We start from the raw sequence: 24,924 nt of genomic DNA on the forward strand, positions 1-24,924 counted from the left end.
AAGCAGCCTCTAAAAGCCGGCAAAGGCAATGAAATGGGTTCTCCTCCCCTGGAGCCTCCAGAAGGAGGCTGTTGTGAATGTCTGAGCTCCAGAATTGTAAGATAATACACTTTGGTGGTTTTCAGCCAGGAAGTTTGCAGTAATTTGTTACAGGAAACTAATATACCTGTTCATTCACGAGCAGCCAATCCTAGCTGCCTGGGCTCATGACTGGTGACCCTGGGCAACAGGACACCTGTGGACTGGAGACCCCCTTCCCTTTACAGCACTCCTCTGTGCCGGCGCCGTACATGCTCACCTCTTGGACCCCTACAAGCACATACCGGGGGTGGTGCAGGGGTGACCCTGCTTTAGCTACAGGGAGATGTCACTGATGAACCTGCCGTGTGATTCCAGAGCCCAAACCATGACATAAAACCCACGAGTGGCTGGCTCGCCTTCACTTTGGTGTCTGGATTATCATCATCAACAGTGTTCTACAAATAAAGAATATAGCTCTCTGCAAATAAAAACTACATTTCGATCCCCATGTCATCAGCTGGGCAGATTTCACCAAACCTGGAGGGTAGGTTTGAGCCAGTGCAACCTAAAATGGGGCTGCAAGGAAAAGACAAACTTTACTTTGAATCTGGGGGATCCCGAAGAGACATACGTTTCTTACTCGAGTGGCTGAAACTGGGCAGGGTGGCCTCGGGGGGCGCCTGGCAGGGATGACAAAAGCCAAGCTCAAATCTGCAGCCCTGGGGAGGGCGCTTCCTCTAGAGGTGCTGATTGGGGTCCAGCCGCCAGCACTCTCCTGGCAGCTCTGATGCATGCGCCCAGGTAAGAAGCAGCAGGACCCATCCGTATGTACCCTGGAGAATAGGAAAAGGGGAGAAGGTGCCCCGAAAGAAGCTTTGTTACTAAATCAAAAGTTATTACAGTTTACTCTTGGTTATTATAAGCTTAGCAAATTACTGTAAGTCCAGCACTAATGTTTATTTCCGTTAAGCCTTACTTAATAAGAGTAAGGTGGTTTTCTGACTGGGCTACAACTCGATAAAATATTGAATTTCATCAATGCACCCCTGTTTCCATGAGTCACCTTGCTTTTGAGGACATTTTGGGAAAGGAAGAGACAAATCATCCATAATCCCATAAACCTACAAGCTATTTTTCTCTATTATTTTATCCTTTTTTATATGCAGATACATATTTTTAGCTCATAGTTTTAAAGCCAGGTAAGAAATATATGTTCCAGTTTGGGAATTTAGAAGATCAGCAAAACAAAGTTACCGGAAACTCCACCCAGAGATAAGGATCATCATACACAGATTCATTTATTTTTTATTTTTTTAGATTGTGGTAAAATACACATAACAAAATTTATCATCTTAACCATCTCAAGTATACAGTTGAGACACTGTAGCATTAAGTACATTCACGCTGTTGTGCAACCATCACCTCCAACCTCTCCAGAACTCTTTCCATCCCGCAAAACTTAAAATCTGTCCCCATTACAAACTAACTCCCAGGACTTCTCTGGTGGTGCAGTGGTTGAGAGTCCACCTGCCAATGCAGGGTTCGAGCCCTGGTCCGGGAAGATCCCACATGCCGCAGAGCAACTAAGTCCGTGAGCCACAACTACTGAGCCTGTGCACCACAACTACTGAAGCCCGTGCGCCTAGAGCCCGTGCTCCGCAACAAGAGAAGCCACTGCAATGAGAAGCCCGCGCACCGCAATGAAGAGTAGCCCCCGCTCGCCGCAACTAGAGAAAGCCCACGCAGAGCAACGAAGACCCAATGCAGCCAAAAATAAATAAATAAATTTATTTAAAAAAAAAAAAACTTACTCCCCATTTCCCTTTCCCCAGCCCCTGGAAACCAGCCTTGACTTTCTGTCTCTGGATTGACTACTCTACATACTAACAGAAGTGGAATCACACAGTATTTGTTCTTTTGTGACCGGCTTATCTCACTGAGCATCATGTCCTCAAGGTTCATCCACGTTACAGCCGGTGTCAGATTTACCTTCTTTTTCTTAAGGCTGAATGAGCTTCCACTGTATGTGTAGACTACATTTTGTTTACACATTCATCCTTTGAAGGACACATGGGTTGCTTCCACCTCTTGGCTGTTGCGACTAATGCTGCTATGAACACGGGTGCACAGATATCTCTTTAAGACCCTGCTTTTAATCCTTCTGGGAACATACCCAGAAGTGGAATTGTGGCTCACACGGCACTTCTGTGTTTAGTTTTTTGGGGAACTGCCATCCTGTTACAGATTCATTTTCATAAGCAGATGGCTCATCATCTGATCTTCCTTCTGGTTTCCCAGTGGACAGCACGGCGCTTGGCACTGCAGTTTAGGAGCCGCTCCTTTAAGCCTGGGGAGGGCCTTCTGCATCTCTGGGGGCAGCATGGGAGGAAAGCAGAGCTGGACAGGTACGACTGTTTCCACCAGAGCCTCTCCGCTGTTCAATGTTTTATTTTAAGCTTCCTCCTAAAATAGTTTGAGAGGGAGTGTCTCACATTAGAAAAATAAAGTGTAAAGGCCACTCTCTAAACACATAACAGCAGCCCAAACCAGTGCAAATTGTTTCAAGTTTTACAAAAGTGTGTGTAAATGTCAACCAAGAGAGCACAATGGCGGCACTCTCTGCACGGCTGTGCCCGCCAGGAACCGGTCCGTTCCTTGCTGCCCTCGGGTCGCTAAGCCTCTCTGGAGCCCCTGGCTGCTCGGGGTGAGCGGGGACTGTACGGGGGTGGGGAGAGGGTGCTGCAGCAACTGGAAGGCTGGCCTGAGGGCCCTGGGAACTCCCACCCCGCCTTACACTGGAAGACACTTCAGGGAATAAAGGGCTGGGGCCAGAGAGGCAGAGTCAAATTGGAAGCACTGGGCCCACCAGCTGTGCGACAGCAACTAAAGAGACCCAAAGCGGGAGAGGATTCAGTAAAATAGAGATGACAGAGACACAAACAGAATGTGCATTGACCTTCCTGAGCGTAGGCGCCTTGCCACCTGGATGAGGCAGGCACAGACCTGGGCCGGTGTGTGCGTGCGTGTGCCCATGTGTGCGCATATGTGCGCGTACGTGTGAGATCGTCCTGTCCGACAGGTAAAGGGCTGAACTGCAGGATCCCCTCCACCTCAGCTTCACGTTTTAACTGCTGTCAGTCCCTCGTGGTTCTCCACGTCTGGTCTCTCCTTGCCTTTCTCTTCCTTCATCTCACGTCCTCGCCTCCATCCTTTCCAGCATCCGGGTGCTGGTCAGTAGCAGAGACAACACACAGGCGTGCACACATGCACACACACACACACACACAAGTATGCCTCTGGGGTGCGTCCAGGTCGCACGAATGTCAGCAGGGCTGGAGGAGGTGACAGAATGACCCTCTTCCCCCCCCGTCCCATTTGTACAGTAAAGCTTTCGAGAGGGTTGGAAGTGTAAACAACACGAGCTGCCCCAAGAAATCTGAAAAGGCATTCATTTCAACAGAGCAGAAAACAGGACCCACGGGTGGCAGGCCAGAGCGCTGCCGCGTCATAAACACGCTGTGCCACTAAACAGAACTGGCATCATTTGCAGCAACACAGATGGGCGCAGAGATGATCACACTAAGTGACGTAAGTCTGACAGAGAAGAACGAGTATCATATGCTATCACTTGAGGAACGGACTATTTCCTGCCATAGCAGTAAACAAGCAATATCACAGTCATCAGCAAATGCAGCCACCCCAGGTGGTGAGCTGGCGGGCCCTGAGGAAACTCCGGATGTGAAAACACAGGACCCTGGCCCCAGACAGCTGAGGTGCAGATCAAAGGAATGATTTCAGTGAGCCCAGACGCTTGCATCTTTCCATAAGTGGAAAAACGCTACATTCCTTACCTTGGGATAGCTGGTTTTCTTTAATTTACAATAATATTCTGACGTTCAGAGTACCTTCCCTTCGTTGCAAAACGTCTGTATAACCTGACTCCCCCTCCCACCCACCACTGCCTCCTCGAGCAGTTCTCCCAGGGTTACTTGAGATGCTGGCTCCCGGGCTTAAGTCCTAAACATTTCCGCCCAATAAAACATAACTCTCAACTTTTAGGTTGTGCGTGTTTTTTCAGTTGACACACTTACATGTGGAATCTAAAAAAGGACACAAACTTAGTTACAAAAGAGAAACAGACTCACAGACGTAGAATACAAACTTATGGGGAAGTTTGAAAAAAGGGCACACGTGGAACTCTATGTTTAAGGGGAAGAAAATGAAAACTAGAGGCCACGGGTCCTGCCCTGGAGCTCAGACCCCAGGTGAGGCCAGGTAGGTGAGTACAAGCTGCCAGGGAGCCAGGACTCTGCGTCTTCAGGAAGAACAAGCCCGGGGTGGCCAGAAGGCAGTCTGCATGGCTTCCTGCAAGGGATGTGCTGACGCCAGCGCGGCCCCTTGATCGGCCACCTGGAAGGCCAGGCAGAGTTTAAACCAAGTTGGAGGTGAGCACTTTGGAGTTCTAGGAAGAGCAGCTGGGAGCCTGTCTGCAGACCAGTGCTGGGGCCTAGGGACCGTGGGCTGCAGGGAGAAGGGTGCAAACAAAGAGCAGAGAGCTTGCTCACCACCAGGTCTACAGGGGTTAAATCGTCAGACACTGCACCTCCAGCCGACCCACCACCGTGCACCCTGAGAGGGGCTCAGGAGGAAAATGGGGTGGGCACTCCGTGCTTTGGAAAACTGGCCCCCTGGATAGACACATACCTCAGCAAGAATTGTAATGACCCCAGATTCCTGCACCTTCCCACACAGAGAAAAGCACTAAAATCACTAACTCGAGATATCTGTTCTTTGTGACTTGCTAATCCTTTACCAAGATGTGTGCTTGCGGCATGCATTCCCTGTAGCCAAAAATTGTCTATAAACCATCTCCTCCCCTCCCTCTTCAGAAAAATTCCCTTGAAGCTTCTGAGAGGCGGTCTCCCAAGCTACAGTCCTCAGTAAGGTCCCTGAATGGAACTAAACACTAATAACAAACTATCAGAAAGAGAAAGTAAGAAAACAGTCCCATTTACAATTGCATCAGAAAGAATAAAATACCTAGGAATAAATGTCACCAAAGAGGTGAAAGACCTGTACACTGAAAACTATAACTGATGAAAGAAACTGAAGAAGACACATAAATGAAAACATATTCTACACTCATGGATTGGAAGAATTAATATTGTTAAAATGTCCACACTACCCACAGCAATCTAGAGATTCAATGCAATCCCTATCAAAATCCCAATGGCACTTTTTCCCAGAAAAAGAACAAACAATCCTAAATTTGTATGGAACCACAAAAGACACTGAATAGCCAAACAAATCCTGAGAAAGAACAGAGCCGGAGTCATCACACTTTCTGATTTCAAGCTATATTACAAAGCTGTGGTAATCAAAACTGTATAACATTGGCATAAAAGCAGACACATAGATCAATGGACAGAATAGAGAGCCCAGGAATAAACCCACACATATATGGTTCCAACAAAGGAGCCAAGAATATACAATAGGGAAAGGACAGTCTCTTTAATAAATGGTGTTGGGGAAACTGGACCACTACCTTACACCATACCCAGAAATTAACTTAAAATGGATTAAAGGCTTGAACCTAAGACCTGAAATTGTAAAACTCCTAGGAGAAAACATAGGTGGTAGGCTCCTTGACACTGGCCTTGGCAATGATTTTTTGGAACTGACACCAAAAGCAAAGGCAACAAAAGCCAAAAATAAACAAGTGGGACTACATCAAACTAAAAAGTTTCCATACAGCAAAAGAAACCACCAGCAAAATGAAAAGACAACCTATGGAATGGAAGAGAAATATTTGAAAATCACATATTTCATAAGGGGTTAATATTCAAAATGTATGAAGAACTTACACAACTCAGTTGCAAAAAAAAAAAATAATACAAACAGTCTGATTAAGAAATGGGCAGAGGATCTCAATAGACATTTTTCCGAAGAAGACACACAGATGGTCAATAGGTACATGGAAAGGTGCTCAGCATCACGAATCATCAGGGAAATGCAAATCAAAACCACAGTGAGATAGCACCTCGCACCTTTAGAACGGCTATTATCAAAAAGACAAGAAATAACAAGTATTGGCAAGGATATAGGGAAAAGGGAATCATTGTGCACTGTTGGTGGGAATGTAAATTGGTGCAGCCACTATAGAAAACAGTATGGAGGTTCCTCAAAAAAATTAAAAATAGAACTACCATACGACCCAGCAATTTCACTTCTGGGTATTTATCTGAAGGAAAGGAAATTACTGCCTCAGAAAGATATCTGCACCCCTATCTTCATTGCAGCATTTTTTATAATAGCCAAGACATGGAAACAAGATGGATGGATGGATAAAGAAAATGTGGTATATATATACACAATAGAATATTACTTAGCCATAAAAAGAAGGAAATCTTGCTATTCGTGACAAGACAGACTTTGAGAGCATTATGCTAAGTGAAGTAAATTAGACAGAGAAAGACAAATACTGTATGATCTCACTTACGTGTGGAATCTAAAATAACAAAAACAAAGAAAGAACACCAAGCTCCTGGATACACAGACAGATTGATGGTTACCGGAAGTGGGGAAGGGGTGCAGCAAAGTGGGTGAATGGGGTTTAAAAGTACATCTCTCAATGACCATCATCAAAAAGTCTATAAGGAATAAATGCTGGAGAGGGTGTGGAGAAAAGGGAACCCTCCTGCCCTGTTGGTGGGAATGTAAATTGGTGTAGCCACTATGGAAAACAGTGTGAAGTTTCCTCAAAAAGTTGTTTAGATTTTTTTGCAGCTTTTCTGCTCACCCAGGACCCAAGAGGATTTTGGATCACTGCTCACGACGGTCCCAACAGCCAGATCCTCAGTCCTGTCACTGTGGACAGGCCTTTAGAAACCCCAGTGAGGAAGGGAGTCCAGCTGGGCACAGACCCCAGAGCCCCCTGCAGGTGCACCCAAACCCCAGCTCCTGTGCCCACCCTTCCTGGGACTCCCCATCCCCTCCCTGTTCCCCGTCCCCACCTGGCAGGGGTGCCCTAGGCAAGTCCTGGGGCCCCGGCCCCGTGCTGCCCACTAGTCAGTGTGAGATTAGGGTCATCTTGTGCACAAGCCCCCCTCCTCCATCCCCTCCCACCCAGGCTCTGGCGTCCAGCCACTGCCTACAGGCCCTGGGCCTCCACGAATCCCCTGCCTGGACCCCTCTGTGACCGTGGTCCTGTGGCCCCTCTGAAAGAAGGCCAGATTTGGAGTTGTCAGTACTGGCCTGAGACCTTGGTTCTACCTCTTTGCCAGCTGCAAGAATTTGTTCAAGTTACTTGACCCCACCCCTGGACCTCAGATCCCCCAGGGCTTACTCCTTGCTGAGGATTAAGTAAAATCATCAATGCAAAGCAGGTGCTCAGTAAACATTTGTAAAGGGGTGAGACCAACTCTTTCCCAGACTTAAATCCTGGGAGGATTTTATTTTGTAGGTCCTTACAAGAAACGTTGCACAACGTAATGGAACTGTCTTCTAGTGGAATTTCATAAAAGATGTGGGAGCATTATTCACGTGGCTGTGCCTTTTACTAAAATCATATGCTGGGGGATAACTTTTCAAAGGCCATTTGACCGACAGAGAAAGTGGAACAACTCAGTGGGACCCAAGAGCTCCTTCGCGCAGCATCACGTGGTTTATGCCACGTGTGTTAGGACTTCACCTGGCAGAGGTCTACCTGTATTTGAGGTCTGCCACAGACGGGACCACTGCGTTCGTTTTCACAACTTCCTGCTGATGGGCCTGCGGGCTCTCATCCAGGGAAAGGAAGGACGGATGCCTCGAAACCTGGATGGTCAGACCACCGCGCTACACGCCACAGGTACAAACAGAGCTGTGCGGGGCGAGGAGATGGCGCTGACGACACGGCCCTTCCCCTTCTCACCCACCCACTCATAATGGCAACGTCTCCTCAGTCTGTCTCTCCCCCCGGCTAAGTCGCTGGCTTGGGCTCAACAGGGAAAGCAGACCAGAGGCAGAATGAAAATACGCATCGCGTCGTTATGTTAGAGGGAGCCCAGCTCCTAATGACGGCAATTAGGTCAGCGGGAGAGGTCTGGTGGCTGGCCTGGAACACGGCACAGCTCTCCAGCTGACCCTCACATCAGCTGAGAACCGGGCTCACGTCTCCAGCAGGTAACCCAAGCGGCTGCAGAAACCTTAGCCTCCTACTTAACTCTAGTACTTGCAGCAGGACAGAAAGTCACCTGGCGTGGTCTTAAACTCTTCCGTTACTGTGAACAGTACCTGTTTGCTCGTCTCTGACCCCTGGTGGCAATTAAACATTTTCAGGGAAAGTGGGTGGTTGTGCATTTGAAGAGATCAGTGACCGCAGACCCCTGTAAATGCAGACACAGCGGGAAATGGGACTGACTTCTCACGGGGCTGGGTCACTGGCTCTCCCCGCCTCTATGCTGGTTTCCGGAGGGCTCACAACACGTTCTGGAACAGAACTCCCGCTGAGGGTCTCTGCGGCCTGCTCCCCGTGGCTGCCGTAGCCTCTGCTTCTCTCTGTTCTCTCACCAACAGGGGCCGCGGAGCAGAGGAGAGAGGAAGCACCTGCTCTCCCTGAGGGCCCGGACGGTGAGGGCGGAGGGGCGCCCCTCAGAGCAGGGGCACTTGCCGAGCGTGACCACCCTCCCCCGAATGGCAACTGCAGGCCCTAGGGGGCTCGGGACATGCGAACACACAGACACACAGGCGTTCTCGATCAGCCCCTTTATTTCTGGACTGCCGCCAAGGCCACTTTGGGTCGCAGGCACGTCACGGAGTACCGGGGAAAGCGGGCCAGCAGGACCCAGCGGGGCTGCCTGGGGCCGCCGCCTCCTCACGGGGAGCTGAGCCGGCCGCAGAACAGAAGTGCTTGGGTCTTGCTGTGCTGGATAAAGAAGAGGAAAGGGTGGTCGGCACAGAACCTGGGGGTGATCCTGGCGCAGCGCAACATCAGGACTGCGGCGGAGGCGGCGGCCGCCTCCGTGCCCTCCTCGTCGACCTCCACAAAGGCCTTGTGCGCGACCCGGGACAGGCACAGGTCCCCCCGGGACGACATCGTGGAGAAGTCCGCCCTGGCGTTCTCGAAGGCGTCGGTCACGCCCAGGGTGCGGAGGACGCCCTCCATGTCGTAGCTCTCCCCCAGCTTAAACTTGGGCAGGGACACCTCCACCTCCTCCTCCTCCATCAGGTCCGGCCTCGTCCACTCGACGAATTTCTCGTAAGTCAGTTCCTTTTCCACCTAGAAGAGGCGAGTAGAGGAGCTTCGGGTCCAGAGCAACGCTGCCCAGTGGGACCGTCTGCCATGGCCCGCACGCGCCGCGCCGTGGGTTCGAGGGGGCGGCCGGGGGAGTCGTGCCGGCTTCAGAAAGGGTTCCCGCTGGGAGGTGGGGAGCCTGCCGGGCGGGGATTCAGACGTGACCCCCTTCGCCCCACGGCGCGATTACCGCTTAGTTACCGTTTTCAAATCGGTCTTTCCATCAGGAAGCATGATGATCATATTGAGCTCTCCGCCGACGTAGGGAAGCACCAGAATCTGCGTGAATATCTCTCCGATGTAGGTTATTTTAAAGGTGGATTTCTTAAACATCATTTGCACAGGCTTCTCCACATTCTGTAAAGGAAATGGATAAACATGAAGTTGAAACAAGACACTGGACGAGTCAGCAGAGCCGGCCACTCTGGGCCCCAGAAACACCCTGTTGGCTTCCACACACCACACCAGTGCCCTCTCTTTTGCCAGCTCACCTTCACTGCTTCCGCCTCCAAACCCTGGGGCACCCAGGGCTCAGGCCTCATGCTGCTTTTCTGCTGGTGAGCTCAGTCCCGTGACTTTAAATAGAATTCCCACATTTCTATTCCTGGCCGGGACCTCCCCCCCATACTCCAGATGCATACATTTTACTGCCTACTCAACACCTGCATTTGGACATAACAGAAACCTCCAGTGTCACCTCTCACACCGGTTCCCCGTGTTCCCCTCCACGGCTGCTCCATCTATAATTGTCGCCATCTCGGTTGATGGCAACACCGTTCATCCCAGGGTCAAAAACCCTGGAGTGTCCTCGACCCCCGTCCTTCACACCCCACAGCTGACTCATTACAAACCACGCTGGCTCCACTTTTAAGACACAAAGCTTGTGCTTCCCACCCCCACTGCTGCCAGCCCAGGCCCGGTCATCGTGACAACTCCCAAGTGACCTCCCTGGTCCTGCATTTGCACAGGGGCCAGAGGGGTCCCAGGAGATCGGTGCACAGCTCTGTGTGAGAGCTCAGAGGAGGGGCACAGAGACCGGGCTGGGGGCACTGCTAGGGAGGCTTCCAGACGCCGCCGGAGAGGCAAGGGGGACATACAGGTACTGACAGAATGAAGACAGAGACACGGGTAGGATCCAGGGCCACGAAGAGCTTCACGTGCCATAGTCTGGAGTTTGAACTTGATCTCAAAAGTTCTGGGAAGCCAGGAAGGACTCTAAGCCTGAGAGCTACACCGTGGGATGTGCGATACAGACAGAACGCCCAGCGGCAGCATGGACCACATTTGATGACACAGCAGAGGAGGGGCAGGGCGAGAAGAAGGCCCCAGGTTTGCTGGGAGACCGGATGCTGGGCTGCCTAAGGCCACACGAAGCGTCAGTTACTTGAGGTCAGCCTTCTCGCACGTTCTATAAACCAGTGTGAACACAGGGACTGTTTCCAAGAACCGCCTCTGTTGTTGCGAAATACCCATATTCACCTTGCTGACTTTGAATGGCCTTTCCTTGGTGTGCTGTTTGTTAAACTGATTCTCCCAGTTTCCTTTCAAGTAGATGGCGTTCACGAGAACCAGACAAGTCACGGAGTCCACTGAATCTGGAGACAGCAGGTCTATAATTTTTCCTGAAAAGAAGAATTAAAGAACCAGTTAGCTAAAGGGCTTCCTGACGGAGGCATCGGGACGAGATTCACTGGGCCGTCTTCTTGAAGGGTCAAGTGCACAGACGAAGGGGCTCGCCGTCCCCCAAAGAACCATGTACAGGGAGACTGGCCCCTGAAACAAAGGCAGCGACAAAAACTTCTAAAGCTCTGGTCAGAAAAACACCATCAGTTGAATAAAACATAAAAATGAACAAAGTAATATGTGCAGGATAATTCACAGTGAGAGAGAAAGGAATGTTTGATGTCTACGCTTCAGGGGATTGTCCTGAAGGTGAGAGGTTGTAGCCTGTGTGGAGAACATTTAAATTAAGAACCGCAGGTGGATGAGGACCTAACCAAGTGTCCTGCGATGACGCTCAGTAACCCGCAGAGCACAAGCGGAGCCGGACAGGCAGGCAGCTGGAGACCTGCACCCAAATTTTTCTTTACACTATTTGTGAAAAGGAAGATTATATTAACATTAACAACGACAACAAAAAAATTAAAGTGAAGATTGTTCTGGAAGAGATGCACCAAACATTGATGAGGACAAGGAAAAAGCTAGAGAAAATAATAATACACTGATTGTATTTCAAAAGTAGATTTTTAAAGTTTAGAGTTATTCAGAGAAAAAAATCATTCCTGTTTACATCTGATGGTCTTGTGAAGGAACTGACAATAAGATTCATTAAAATACTATGAAAACACCTCCTGTACAGCACAGGGAACTCTACTGAATACTCTGTAATGACCTATATGGGAAAAGAATCTAAAAAAGAGTGGATCTATGTATAGGTATAACTGATTCGCTTTGCTGTACACCTGAAACTACCACCACACTGTAAATCAACTATACTCCAATAAAATTAATTAGAAAATACCATGAAAGCAGAAATAACAACATATCTTCACCTTCTGTCCTTTGGGCTACCCAGGTGTTTATGTGTTTCCTGGATTCCTCCGCAGCGCTGATAAAGTCGAGCTCTTCCATCTCTGCTTCGTAGAATTTGCGGCAGGAATCTTTGAAAGACTAGGAGACACAGAGCAACGTAATCACATGGCTACAAAAACAATCAACGCCAAGAGCTTACTTCCTCACCACACCAAGTCAGAACGTGGATAATTTTATGGTTTACATATGTAACGTACAAATGAATGCGAGGAATTACCTTAAATCCTTTCTCAGTCTTCAGCTACATTTAATAATAAACACAAACTAAGAAAAATCATGGTCTGGATGTCAAATAAATGCCATGGACTGCTTGGTCCTTCGTGGGAGTCGCCGCACCAGCGAGGTCAGGACGCTGGCAGCAGCTGCAGGGCCATGGCCGTGCCCAGTGGGCTCCTACCACGGTGAGGGCCACTGCTCCCTCGGTGTTTCAGAACCGCCGGCCGTGAACCAGGGCCCGTTGTCCCACGTTAACACGGGAAACCCGCGCCCCACGCCACCGCTTCCTCCGTGCTCGTGGTGAGGCGCTAAATCCACACCGTTCAGAAGGGTGCCACCTGTGGCTACGGGCACTTGAACTGCAGCTGGTGCCACTGGGGGACTGAATACGTCACTTCACCTGCGTTGAATTAACGACACTGGGACATAAGTAGCTGCGTGTCCAGTGGCTGCCATCGCGGACGGCAGTGCGTGGGGTCCTGCGTCACCCCACCCGCGTGCGTCTCAGCCCGCAGGCCCTCTGCTGCACCACAAGGCCCCCCCTGCCACCTCCCCGCCACCTCGGTCTCTACCTTCTTAGTAAAAGCAGCGAGTATGACTTACTGGGAGGAAATCATAAGTCTTCTCTCCAAAGAGCCTGTTGGCAGTTCTGAGCAAGTACTGTGTGCCGGTCCTGTTAACTTCGGTGAGAAGGTTCTGGAAATCCTGGTGGATGTCTCCACCTCCGCCGCTGCTTCTGCTTAGAGAAAGTGCCTGAAATCAAAAACAGATAAAAATGCACAACTTCAGTGTGCCCTGAGCACAGGAAATGGATACAACACCAGAGTCACCTAAGGACCACGCTGGTCCTCACTGCAGCTTAAAACGAGATTCACCCGGTTAGAGACAAAACGCCTCTCGGAAGCCGCCCAGCCTCCCTCCCGCAGGGAGCCCGAGCAGGGACGGCAGGAGCAGAAACGGCCCTTTGCAAGCCCAGCTCCGTGCCCCCACCCCTTGTGGTCCGTCTGCAGACCAGGCTGCCCGCCAGGCCTCCCGTCTCCGCACGCACAGGCCGCGTGCTCGGGTCTGGGCTGGCCCTGGGACGTGCGCTGACCAGCGGAACACAGGAGAGGTGACTGTTCCAGGCCTGGGCCGAAAACGGCCCGGCAGCTGCACGTTCGCTGTCTCGCCCCCCGGCCCTCACGGTCTAACAAAGTCCCCGCTATCCCTCTGGGGGCCTCGCGGACAGCCCTGGGGAGCCGACACTGCTCGGGGAGAGCTCCTTGTGGGAGGACGGAGGCCCCAGCCAACAGCCAGCACGAAGGCCCTTCCCAGATCATGAGTGAGCCCAGCGGGCACCATGGGGCCAGGCCAGAGGCTGAAAAGCTATCATCGTCATTCCCAGCCACTCAGCTGCGGGGCGGGTTCTTTTGCAGCCATAGAAGGTCCAGGCAGCCGTCCAGGCGTGGTTCTGCTGTAACACAAAACTAGAACGTGGGCGCTGGCTTTGGACCCAGCAGCTGGCCGAGGCTGGAAGGACAGTGCGGAAACCACTGCCACCTGCAGCGGCGGGAAGGCTGGCCCTCTCCCCGGGGAATCGTGTATCTGGCTGGCTAAGGACATGCCTGGGAAGAACGCGGCATCGGTAGCCGCCTGGGAGAGGGAGAGCTGAGGGAAGAGAAAGATGAGCTGGAGAGGGAGCTATTGGATTGTCAAGCAGAACTTAAAGGAAATATTTGCAACCCAGGACTTGCTGGGTGGAAAGTGAAAATGTTTCTCACTCCCAGCCTCTCCAGCTGGCAAATTATTCTGAAAGTAAGTGATGGCCTCAGGGCAAAAGTCAAACTCAAAGCACAGGCCTCATGGGCAGGATCAGGACACTTTGTTAAACCTTGGAGATTGAGGCAGGGCCCCGAGACCCTCTCAGCCAGACAAAGGGCTTCAGGACATTGTCCCCCAGCCCAGCAGAGCCCTGCCTCACGAGCCTGTGCCCGTGCCCCTGCTCAGGGAAGCAGAATTTAAGCCGCTATTAGAAACCCACACGGTTCAGAAGCAGCCTCGATCCCCTGCAGAGCCGTGAGGAAGGAAACTGCTGCTGCTTGGGCCACTCAGCCTGGACTCGTCAGCCCGAGCACACTGACCTCCCCACGGCACAGCGTGACCCCTCCCTGTCTCTCCAGGGTGTGCCAGGAGTGGGGCGGCAGATAATCGGCCTCTTTAGTTCACAGAGCTCTGCACCCGGGAGCCTCAACAGCCCTGTTCCTCCTGGACTTGGAGCCCAAGCCCGGCCCCAGGAAGGGACGAGACCCTGGGGCCTTGGGAGGGCTGTGAATGCGTGGCGGGGCCAGAGGACAGACTACGGCTGCCATCGGTGGCCCCAGGAGCTGGACCTTCGCGCCCTGCGCAGCCCGCCTTGGGCTGGTCCGGGCGTCACTGCAGGGCTGGCCTCGCCAGCCGGGCCTTCGCCAGCGCGTCAGAGCAGAGGCTGGAGGAGCACCTGCTCATTCAAGTCCTCCTGGAAGCCAGGTGCTGAGCTGTCAGGAAGGCCCGGCCACCTGCCAGAGAGACATGGTGTGGGAGGCCCAGGGGACGGGGCAGCACAGAGGGAGTTATGTGTCAAGAGCAAGGCCTTTGGGATTTGAAACATGGAGGACCAGCTCAACTGAGAAAGTAACAGCATTTACCATCGCCCAGAACTGGTTTCAGGTACGCACCTGGGACATCTGGGCCGCGGTGTTTCCCTTTGCCCCCATGAAGACCATGGCCAGGGCAGAGGAGATGCTTATGGGTGAGAAAAACACATTTTTCGAGTTGTCTTCACCCAGATGTTTCAAAAGGGTCAAGGCAAAGGTGCCGTTTGCTTCTGACAGAGCATCCATGGTGGCGAGTCTGAAACGATGGATTTAAAATCAGCGTTGCGTAAATTTAGGCTACACGTCAGCCGTGTCTCACTCTGCTGTTAAAAGTTACGACTGACACATTGGTTCAGTGAGCAAATAGGTACAGGCGTAAAACTCGATTTCTTTTGCGGGGGCCCTCAGAATTATTTTGTGGGTTTCTAACGTTTAGTGAACACAGTTGAACAGTGACGCTGATAACACAGAGAGAGAGTGGGAGGACCCACATCCTGGGTACTTGCTGGGGGTGGAATCGGGGAAGGAGCTGTTGGCTTTTGCTTTCATTTCTGTATTGTTTGGCGTGTTTAAGGGCCTATATGTATTATTTTATAATTTAAAAATCATTCAAAATGATAAATCCAACCACACAGTTACACAAGAAAAGACGGTTGAATGTTTTTGTAATGTGGGAGCAAAGCCCTCATTTTGGATAACCTGAAGCCTTAAGGTAAAAGACAAATCAATCACATACAAAGAGGCATGAAAGCCTTAAAAACAAACACCTCTGACGTCCAGTTCTCTTTCTATGAGACCTCAGCTTGTGCCAAAGCCCAAATCGAAGGCCCTGTCCCCAGGCCCCTGCTGCCCCCAGGCCCAGGCCCTCCTCGCCCGGTTCTGGACGAGGGCACTTGGGGACTCATGCAAGAAGCACAGCCTCCAGCATCCCTGATGCAGTCAGACGTCAGGACTCAGACCCACCCACCCCCGCCGCACAGGTCATCCTCTGGCCTGGGGACAGGGCCACCAAGATGGCCAGTCCACCAGGAGAGGCTGCAGCCCCATGGCCCTCCATGAACTGAGTAAGGACAGGGGTGTAGGGCCCTGTGTGTGTTAGGTCTGCTGCAAGGTCACCTGGCCAAGGAGAGGTCCCACGAGCCCCCTCCCCACCCATCCAAGATTCTATTTTGCCATCTGCACGCATTTCCCCCTCAGATGTTGAAGGAGTGTTGATTCAAATGGAAATGCCAACCTAAGAGATGCCATTAATAAAAGCACCCTGTCTCTGGTAACGTCCAGCAAATTTGTTTCAGGCTCTGACCTTTCTGTCACTGATCTCGAAAAGCACACCTGCCCTCATCCCCGCCCACCCCCAGGAAAGCACTGGCCTGGCCAGCCCACGGTATCTACTGGGGCCGCGGAGAAATCAGTGTACTTCTGTGTATTGTGTGAAAGATCAATAGTTCTTCAACAGAAAGCAGCTTTGGTCTTAAATACTAAACTGGGAAAAACGAAGCAGGAGACTCAGAGGAAAAGGTGCGGAGACCAGGTTCACAGTCCCAGCTCTGGCACCCTGAGTCAGTTACTTGATTTCTGCTCCCTGCATGAGGAAGGGGGTATACCAGATAATCTGTGCTCTGATGGGGTTCGGGGCAGGCCACCCCAAAATACTGAAACTCTCTTGTGCCTTTTTAAAGCTCGTCTTGTTTGCCTCATCTGAGCTTATTAACAGACTCATGATTTTTTACAAACAAGATATTTCAATTAGTGGATGTCTGTTTTCTTCTTGGTGCTCCAATCGTCACAACTAGGGGCTAGTGGGCTTCTCTTTAATCTACTCTATTTTGAGATGTTGATCTCCAACACCCTCCCTTTACAGCAACAACAAGGTCTTACATCCATTGTGAATTTTTTTCCCAGTCCAAAGATACCAAGTTTCAGCCCCTCTCTTAGCTTCATGGAAAAGTTGTAAAGCACAAAACCGAATCCTTGACTCCTCAAGGAGCGCGTGAGTCTTGGTGCTGCTGTGGCGAAGCTGGGCAGATGTTTCCTTCCAAGCCCCTCACACACCGTGCCGCGAAGGGAAGACACCACGTCAAGTTTTCATCCGCCACTCCACCCCCGACTTTCCTCAAACACAGCTGAACTCAGAGACGCCCATCCGGGCTGCAGTGGTCCCAGCCTCCTCTTCGCTTATACCGATGTGTGGATCCCACTGTCTGCCAGCCACGCCATCCGCATGGTTCCACTCTGGACTCACCGCTCTTCAGCCTGGGCACTGCTGACCCCCCAGACACTCCTTTGGGCCCAATGTCTTCCTGCTTCATGGTTTACTCCCTTCTTTGATGAAGCGAATCGTCCAATAGCTTTCTAAGACAGAATACACATTTTGACTTCTTGCATGTCTGAAAATGTCTTTATTCTACCATCCCATACGATTGACGTTTGGCAGCCTCCGGGATGGGCTGCATGTCACTTTACCTCTTGAGGTGCTGGCTGGTCGCTTCCCAGCCTTCAGCTCTCCTGCTGGGAAGTCTGAAGATATTCGGACCCCAGCTCCATCCCTCCTCCCGGCTTCCCGGTCTTTGGAAGCTCGTGAAATCTGATCCTTATCCTTGATATTCTGAATGTCACTCATGATGATTTGTCTGTCCTTCAGATGGGCCCCGTTTACTCATTTTGCCGTGCACTTGGTGGGCCCTTTCAATCTAGCAAATCAAGAAAATTTCCCTTTCTCTCTGGGAACTGAACTTTTTTTTTTTCCCCCATTTTTTGACCACACCGTGAGGCATGTGGGATCTCAGTTCCCCAACCAGGGATCGAACCCGGGCCCCCTGCATTGGAAGCCCAGAGCCTTAATCACTGGACCGCCAGGGAAGTCCCTCTCTGGGAACTTTTAAGGCACTTGTCCGTTCCCTGCAGACTGACTCTGTCCTCTTTTTCTGGGCCTCCTACCTGCAGAAGCGGATATCTGTCTTGCACTTGGGACCGCACGGTCTCTGCTCTCTACATGCGGTAGAGAGCTCTGCTCTCATCTGCCCCCCTCTCTTGCATTTTCCATCACAATGACGTTTTGTTCCATTTTCTGGAAGATACTCATGACTTTCTCTTGCAATCTTTCTGCTGATTTTTTCCAGTCTCAGCCATTATAGCTTTAATTCCTAAACACTCCTTGTTCCCTGCTGTTCCTTCTTTACTGCCTACCCCCCCCCCGCCCCACCCCCTTCCCCGGTTCCCTGGAGAACGTCAACCACAGTCTGTGATGTTGTCTTCTGCTTCCTGTATCGTCTCTCTTCTCCTGGGGTCTTCTGTTATTGTGCTGGTGTTTATATTATTTGGGTCTCTTTCATACACAGGCTTTCCACAAATGCTTGACGATCCTGGGATGTCAGTCATATTTAAGAGGGAAACACAAAACGAGGTTGGAAACCGTTTACATGGCAGGATGTGTGTGATCAAGGGGTCAGTAGCCTTTTTCTACTGAGCAACCAGGTCTGGCTGCAGGCAGGGTAGGGGCTGGGGGGTTCCTACGGGATCCGTAATCCCCTCCTCTCAGTCCAACACCTGGGGGTCCCTGAGTTTGCGCATCAGATCCTGCAGGGGTGAGACCTGATCTCCTACTGGGTTCTGGGTAAGGCAGGGAGGGTGGCTGTCCGCTGCAGAGTAGATGGCCTGTGGGGGTCACATCAGTCTGTGGACACGCTTTCTACCCAGGCCCCATTTGCAGCCCTGCACTTCACCCCCGCCTTTGCTGGCGCCTGGGCCCCTTCTGGTCTGTTTCCCTTCCTCGGCACTCAGCCCCTCCCCTGGTCACTTCCCTCCTCCAAAACCTCTGACCTCTCTTGTCCACCCTTTGTCTCCTCTCTCCCTTCTCTGTCCTTGTGTTTTTGATGCTTCACAAGGCTCCTTCATTGTCATTTTAGCAGGGTTTTATGAAAGGAAGATGCTAAACACATGGTCACAAATCTACAAATTATTTTTGTGAGCAGAGTAAAACATTAAAAGCCATTTCTTCGCCCATTACCCGGTTCCTCTGTTAATTGTGAAATAAATGTCCAAACTCCGAGTACCATTTATTAAGATCCTTCTTGTTTGTACTGAAATGTGAATTTGATAATAACCTGCCACATAATCATAAACTGATTTTCATTATCACTTTGCAATAATATATAAATCTTTAATATTAATCATAAAAAGATTAAAGAGGTCTTAATCCTAAAGAAGAAAGAAAAATAGGACCAAATTCAAACAGTTTACCACGAAGACATTCCAGATATCAAAGAAAATTATAGACAATCTAGTGGGGTCTTTATATTGAGGGACAGCTCTTCTCCATTCAATGTACATACCAGTAACAAGGATACACATTTCACAGGATCACACAGAAAACACAACACCTATCAACGGCTTTCCAAGTCCCTACTTTTTCAGCTTCCGTAGATAAGACAGCCAAAAGTGTCCTTCATATACACACATGCACACACACACTTGCAAAATTCATCATATATTTCAAAATTATTTACAGCTTCAATAACAATATGCCTTTTAAAATATATTTAATCATGAACATAAAAACCAGTATTAAAGTTTCATTAATGAACAATGTCATATATGTGTGTGTGTGTGTGTGTGTGTGTATAAAACAAGTCTAACAAATCTACCTTTGGCACCATTTTTTCCCTGTAGCACCATCAGTAATCTTCCGCAGTTTATGTGCATAATTGGTTTAATTCCACTGATCAAGTCTTAATAATTTTTTAAGGTGTTACTATTTAATTGTGCTTCTTGTCTTCTTGGATTAGGATGCCTTAATTTCCTAGAGGATTTACTATTAAAGATTGGTTTAATGGAGACCTGGGCTCCTGCTTTGTCCCCACCTGGTCTCTGGGGCACTGTGTGTGTGTGTGTGTGTGTGTGTTGTCTAATACGTAAACGGGATGATTCCTTCTACTTTATAAGTTTACTGTGAGGATTAGATAAACTAATGCCTGGCACACAGCGGGTATTCAATAAATGGTGGGTAGAACTACACGTTATTTTCTTTCTGCTGATGTCCAGGCCTGATCTCAGGTCCAGCAAGCTTGGCAGTGTAAGGTGTGTGGCCTTCCCTGGGGTCTAACGACAAACACTTAGTGTGATGTAGGCCACTCTTTGTATAAACAGAAAAGAATGGTGATTCCATTCACTCTATGGCTGGAGTCACACGCAATAAGCTGAACTGTAACAAAATGCCTTGGATTGGAACTGGCCTCATATACTGCTTTTAAATACTCAGCTTACATGACCAAGTATGACTAAAACTGTGACCCTTCTCTGGGGTGGCCTGAAGCCGGGGATGCAGGCACTCACGAGCGGTGGGGAAGAGCGGGACACACGCAGAACAGAGAAGCACAGCCCTTCCTGCTAATCCCGGGGCACATCTCTGGGCCGCGGCAACGCCGCCGCAGGACCTCAGTCCAGAGGCTACTTTTCACACTCCCCCTCCCCACTCGGCCATAAGGTACACCAACTGGGCCGGGAGGGACCGTGCCTACACTGACCCGGCTTCCCCCGGCACCCGCGTATTCCTGGCGGCACGTGAGGACTAATTTTCCATACTCTCTCCTTCAACACTGAGCTTTATGGGGGGGGAAGGGGAAGAAAGCAACTGAAGAGCCAGCCTCATCCAGCACGCGCAACCCCCGGTAAGACTAAAACCTCTCCCCGTCCTCTTAGCCCTGAAGATGCCGAACCCTGCAACACTGTGCCTGCAACGAGTTTACCGAACAACAGACGTGCCAGGATCTGGCATGGTCCTCACGATTATCTTCGCAGGCCTGAGGCCCCCGAAAGCGCCTGAGCGCCGGCCACCCGGTGGGCGGGAGACCGCTGGGCAGCGGGGCCGCCTGGGCACCCACCTGGGCACCCACCCGGGCTTCCCTCGGGCCCCAGCCCCACCCACGCCCGGGCTCCCAACGCCCGGCGTCCTGCGGCGCGCGCCCGCGGGGGTCACCTGTGCGCGCGGGGCCCGGAGCGGCCCCCGGGGAGGCTCGGCACCGCCCCCATGCGAGCGTGGGCGAGACCGAGGGTCCTCCGCGTCCCGGGCGGCGGCGGCGGCGGCGGCCGCCACACTCACCGCGCCGTCACTTCCGCCGGATCCGAAAGGGAACCCCAGCTGGACGCGCGCCCCCGCCCACCCCTCCGGTCCTCAGCGGTCACGACCCGGCCGCCCGCCCGCCTCCCCGCCTCGCGCGCAGGCCCGACGCCGCGGCCCGAGCGCCCCGGACACTCACCGAGCGCGCAGCCGGAGAGAGAGGCGCGGCAGCGGAGGAGACGGCGGCTGCGAGGGTCCCAAGTACCGCGGCCGGGAGGCGGGCGGGGCGGGGCCGCGCGGGGCGGGGCCGCGCCGGAGGGGAGGGGCGGGGCCGAGCGGGAGGGGAGGGGAGGGGAGGGGAGGGGAGGGGAGGGGAGGGGAGGGGAGGGGAGGGGAGGGGAGGGGAGGGGAGGGGAGGGGAGGGGAGGGGAGGGGAGGGGCCCCAGGGGCGCCAGGTACGCCGCAGCATCCCTTCCGCTCCCAGGGTGGTGACTGCGTACCCGGGGCCGCCTGGGGCGTGGATGGAACGAAGGCCCGGCTCTCCCGAGGCTTTCAGTGGGCCGACCAGCGTGTCGCTGTGTCTTAGTCCAGAAAAGTGTCCCCCCTGGCACGTGGGCTTGAGTCGCACAGCGCAGAGCAGAGCGCGCTCCTCCTGGGTGTGCAGAGGGCCCAGTTATCCGACCCGTGTGAATAGGACTCCAGGGAACCGACAGATCACACAAATGCTATGGAATCCTGGTCTGCCACCTCGGAGCAGTCTTGGAGAACGGAAAGGGCTCGGGTGACTGCAGTGGGGAAAATGCTAGCCTCGTCTTCAAAATGATAAGTTCAATTTTGTACACCTCAGATAGTTTAGTGCCTCTTCTGCCCTTAGCCTAAGCCAGGGGCTCTCGACCTCGACACTATATTTACCTCTGAGCCGGATAAGTCTTTGTTGCAGGAGGGCTGTACTGGTCCCTCTACCCACTAGATGCCAGCAGCAAACCCTGCCATCCCTCCCCCAGAGTGACTGTTTTAATTTTATTTTTGAAGTAGTAAACATTGACGAAGGTTCGAGATATCTCGCTTCTACCCTTATCTTCTCCAGCCCTTATCACCCCAAGTTTATTAGCTCAGCTTTATCCTTCCAGCTTATCTTCTTGCAGAAATAAGCAACATAAATATATTGTGACATGAGAAATAAAATTGAGTCACTATGTCACCGGGTTTTAAATGGAGCTGGAAGGCTATCATGGAGGTGGACTTATGCACGGTCTCACCAGGTAGAACGACAAACCTTTGAACTGGGCGGAACCACAAAAGCTCCAAGGACTCTGCAAGAACACCTGCAACTTGTCACAGTAAGACCTTCCCCTCCCTCTAGTTATGGCCTTAGGGATCAGTCAGGGTCAGCCAAGACTAGTTACTGCCACCATGGGCAGCTGAAATTCTGAGTACGGCAACCCTGCCTTCCGTGCCTTTAAAAGCCCCTTATTCCTTTTACTACTCCGAGTGGGACTCGGTTTGGGTTCCTACCCGAATCTGTGTGCCCCAAATTGCAATACTTTGATCTCCGATTATCACTTTTGGTTTGGTTCTTGCCTCCAAGGTTTCTTCAGGTTAAAAAAAAAAAAAGTATATGTATATATATTCCACTCCTTTCTTACCGAAAGGGTAGCATTCTATCTCTCCATATGTCCATCCGTTATCTGTCGATAGTTCTGCAACTTGCTTTTTTCACTTAACACTAAATTTTGGAGCTCTCTCTAATTTGGCACATAGAGATCATCCTTATTCTTTTTCAAGGCTGCACTGTATTTCATTGTGTGCCACTGATGGCCATTTGGGTTGTTTCCAGTCTTACATCATTACAAATAACGCTGCCATATAAAACCTAGTGCTGGGCTTCTCAAACTGTAATGCATGTGCAAACGGTCTGAGGGTGTTGTTAAAATGCAGCTTCCACTATTTACAATAGCCAGGACATGGAAGCAACCTAAGTGTCCATCGCCAGATGAATGGATAAAGAAGATGTGGCACATTTATACAATGGAATATTAACCATAAAAAGAAACAAAATTGAGTTACTTGTAGATAATGATGGTAAGAGACTGTCATACAGAGCGAAGTAAGTCAGAAAGAGAAAAACAAATACTGTATGCTAACACGTATATATGGAATCTAAAAAAAAAAATGGTTCTGAAGAACCTAGGGGCAGGACAGGAATAAAGACGCAGACGTAGAGAATGGACTTGAGGACACGGGGAGGGGGAAGGGTAAGCTGGGATGAAGTGAGAGAGTGGCATGGACATATATACACTACCAAATGTAAAATGGATAGCTAGTGGGAAGCAGCCGCATAGCACAGGGAGATCAGCTCGGTGCTTTGTGACCACCTAGAGGGGTGGGATAAGGAGGGAGGGAGGGAGACGCAAGAGGGAGGGGATATGGGGATATATGTATATGTATAGCTGATTCGCTTTGTTATACAGCAGCAACTAACACAACAATGTAAAGCAATTACACTCCAATAAAGATGTTAAAAAAAAATGCAGCTTCCAGCTCACTAGATCCTGAGATGCTGCATTTCTAACAGGCTCTCTGCTAGCTGATGCTGCTGGGCCACAGACCACACATTCAGTAGCAAGAACTTGGTGTGAATATTGTTTTGTATGATTCCTAGATTCTTAGAAAGGGGATTGCTAGATCAGAAGTTAAATACAGATATATTTTTATTAGTTATTGTCAAATTGGAATTGTTTCCTCTCACCAGCTATATCCAAGTGCTTCTTCACAGACTTACTAACAATGATGCCTAGGTATCTTTGGATTTTTACCAATTTGATAGGTGAGAAATATTGTCTCAGGTAGTTTAATTAGCATTTCCCTTATTGTGAGTGAGGTTGAACATCATATGCTTTTCATATGTTTAAAAGCCATTGCCTCTTTCTGATTTATTTTTTACCCTGTGACCTGCTCATGACTTCTGTTTGTTTTTAAAAATTGTTTGGTCTTTTTCTTCTTGGTTCTTAAATGCTCTTTATATATTAGCATAATTAGTCTTTGTGATATGTCACACATATTTTCTCCCAGCTTCTCATCTGTCTTCTGACATTGCTTCTGGTGATTTTAGCATATACCTTTTTTATGTAGTCAAATTTAATGATTTTTCGTTTATGGCCTATAGATTTTTGCATCATAATTAGAAGTCTTTCTCCAGATTATAGAGTTCACCAGTGTTTTCTTGCAGTATTTGTATGGTTTTTTGTTGTTGTTTGTATTTTTTTTGTTTTTCTGGATTTTTTGTTTTTTTTTTACATTTAGACGGCTGATGGTCCATTTAGAGTTGATCCTGGTGTTTGGGAAACGTAGATCCAATTTTTACTCTTTCAAATGGCTTTCCAGTTGTTCCAACTCCATTTGTTACAAAGTCTGTATTTTCACTGATGATTTGACAGGCCACCTTTATTACACACTAAATAGCTGTATGCACTGTTTCTGTACCCATATCCTGTTTCTGTGTATGCCTGGTTCTGAACGTTATATCCAGCCACATATCTGTCACTCTTTCAACTACAGAGCTTTCATGATACGAGTTACCACCTGGTGCGGGGGCAGTCTTCCTCATCGCTCCTCTCTTTCAGGGTTTTCCTGGCTTTCTCTGCTTCTTTACTTTCCCATATAAACTTGAGAGTCAACTTGTCTAACTCTAAAAAAAAAAAGTGTTGGTATATTTGTTAGAATCATATTGAATTTACCTGTGGTGAATTAACATTGCTTCCTGATTTAGTTGTCCTCTCTGAAGGGGAGCAGAATATGCCACCCCAAAATGTGCCCCTCTGGCATGTGGATTATTTTGAGCAGAAAGCAACCAAGACCCAGCAGACTCAGGAAAACTTTTACCTCTCCCTTAACTGCCTAAAAGAATGTAGATAGGGGGCCTAGCCCAGAAAGAGAGCTGCGACCAGAGATAACTTTTCACCTGAAAGACTTACCTGCACGGCGGGGCAGACATCTGCTCTCCTTACGGTCCAGTGAATGCCCCCGCCCCACCCCATTCCTTAGCTCAGGATGGCATATAAGCCTCAACTGCCTGATTGGCTTTGGGTCTTATATTTTCATGGGACTCCCATACATGAAACTAAATTTGTCTTTCTCCTGGTAATGTGTCTTAT

The 24,924-nt window shown here is 50.3% G+C and overlaps 1 protein-coding gene across 3 annotated transcripts; it reads right to left on the bottom strand.

Moving 5' to 3' along the window:
- Positions 1-8,751: 8,751 nt before the first annotated feature.
- On the bottom strand, positions 8,752-21,067 carry SERPINB6 (serpin family B member 6). Of its 3 annotated transcripts, none has more exons than XM_036869766.1 (7): positions 20,970-21,067; positions 14,797-14,971; positions 12,707-12,856; positions 11,848-11,965; positions 10,775-10,917; positions 9,497-9,652; positions 8,752-9,280 (listed from the first exon to the last, which is right to left on the bottom strand). In XM_036869766.1, exons 2-7 carry the CDS (start codon positions 14,959-14,961, stop codon positions 8,876-8,878), a joined length of 1,137 nt encoding a protein of 378 aa, XP_036725661.1. In that variant the 5' UTR covers positions 14,962-14,971; positions 20,970-21,067; the 3' UTR covers positions 8,752-8,875. The 3 variants fall into 3 exon arrangements, with proteins under 3 accessions (XP_036725661.1, XP_036725660.1, XP_036725662.1); XM_036869765.1 differs by lacking the exon at positions 20,970-21,067 and adding an exon at positions 20,690-20,842; XM_036869767.1 differs by lacking the exon at positions 20,970-21,067 and adding an exon at positions 16,594-16,753.
- Between the last annotated feature and the right edge of the window lie 3,857 nt (positions 21,068-24,924).

The sequence above is a fragment of the Balaenoptera musculus genome, chromosome 11, assembly GCF_009873245.2.
Source record: "Balaenoptera musculus isolate JJ_BM4_2016_0621 chromosome 11, mBalMus1.pri.v3, whole genome shotgun sequence".
Lineage (NCBI taxonomy): Eukaryota > Metazoa > Chordata > Mammalia > Artiodactyla > Balaenopteridae > Balaenoptera > Balaenoptera musculus.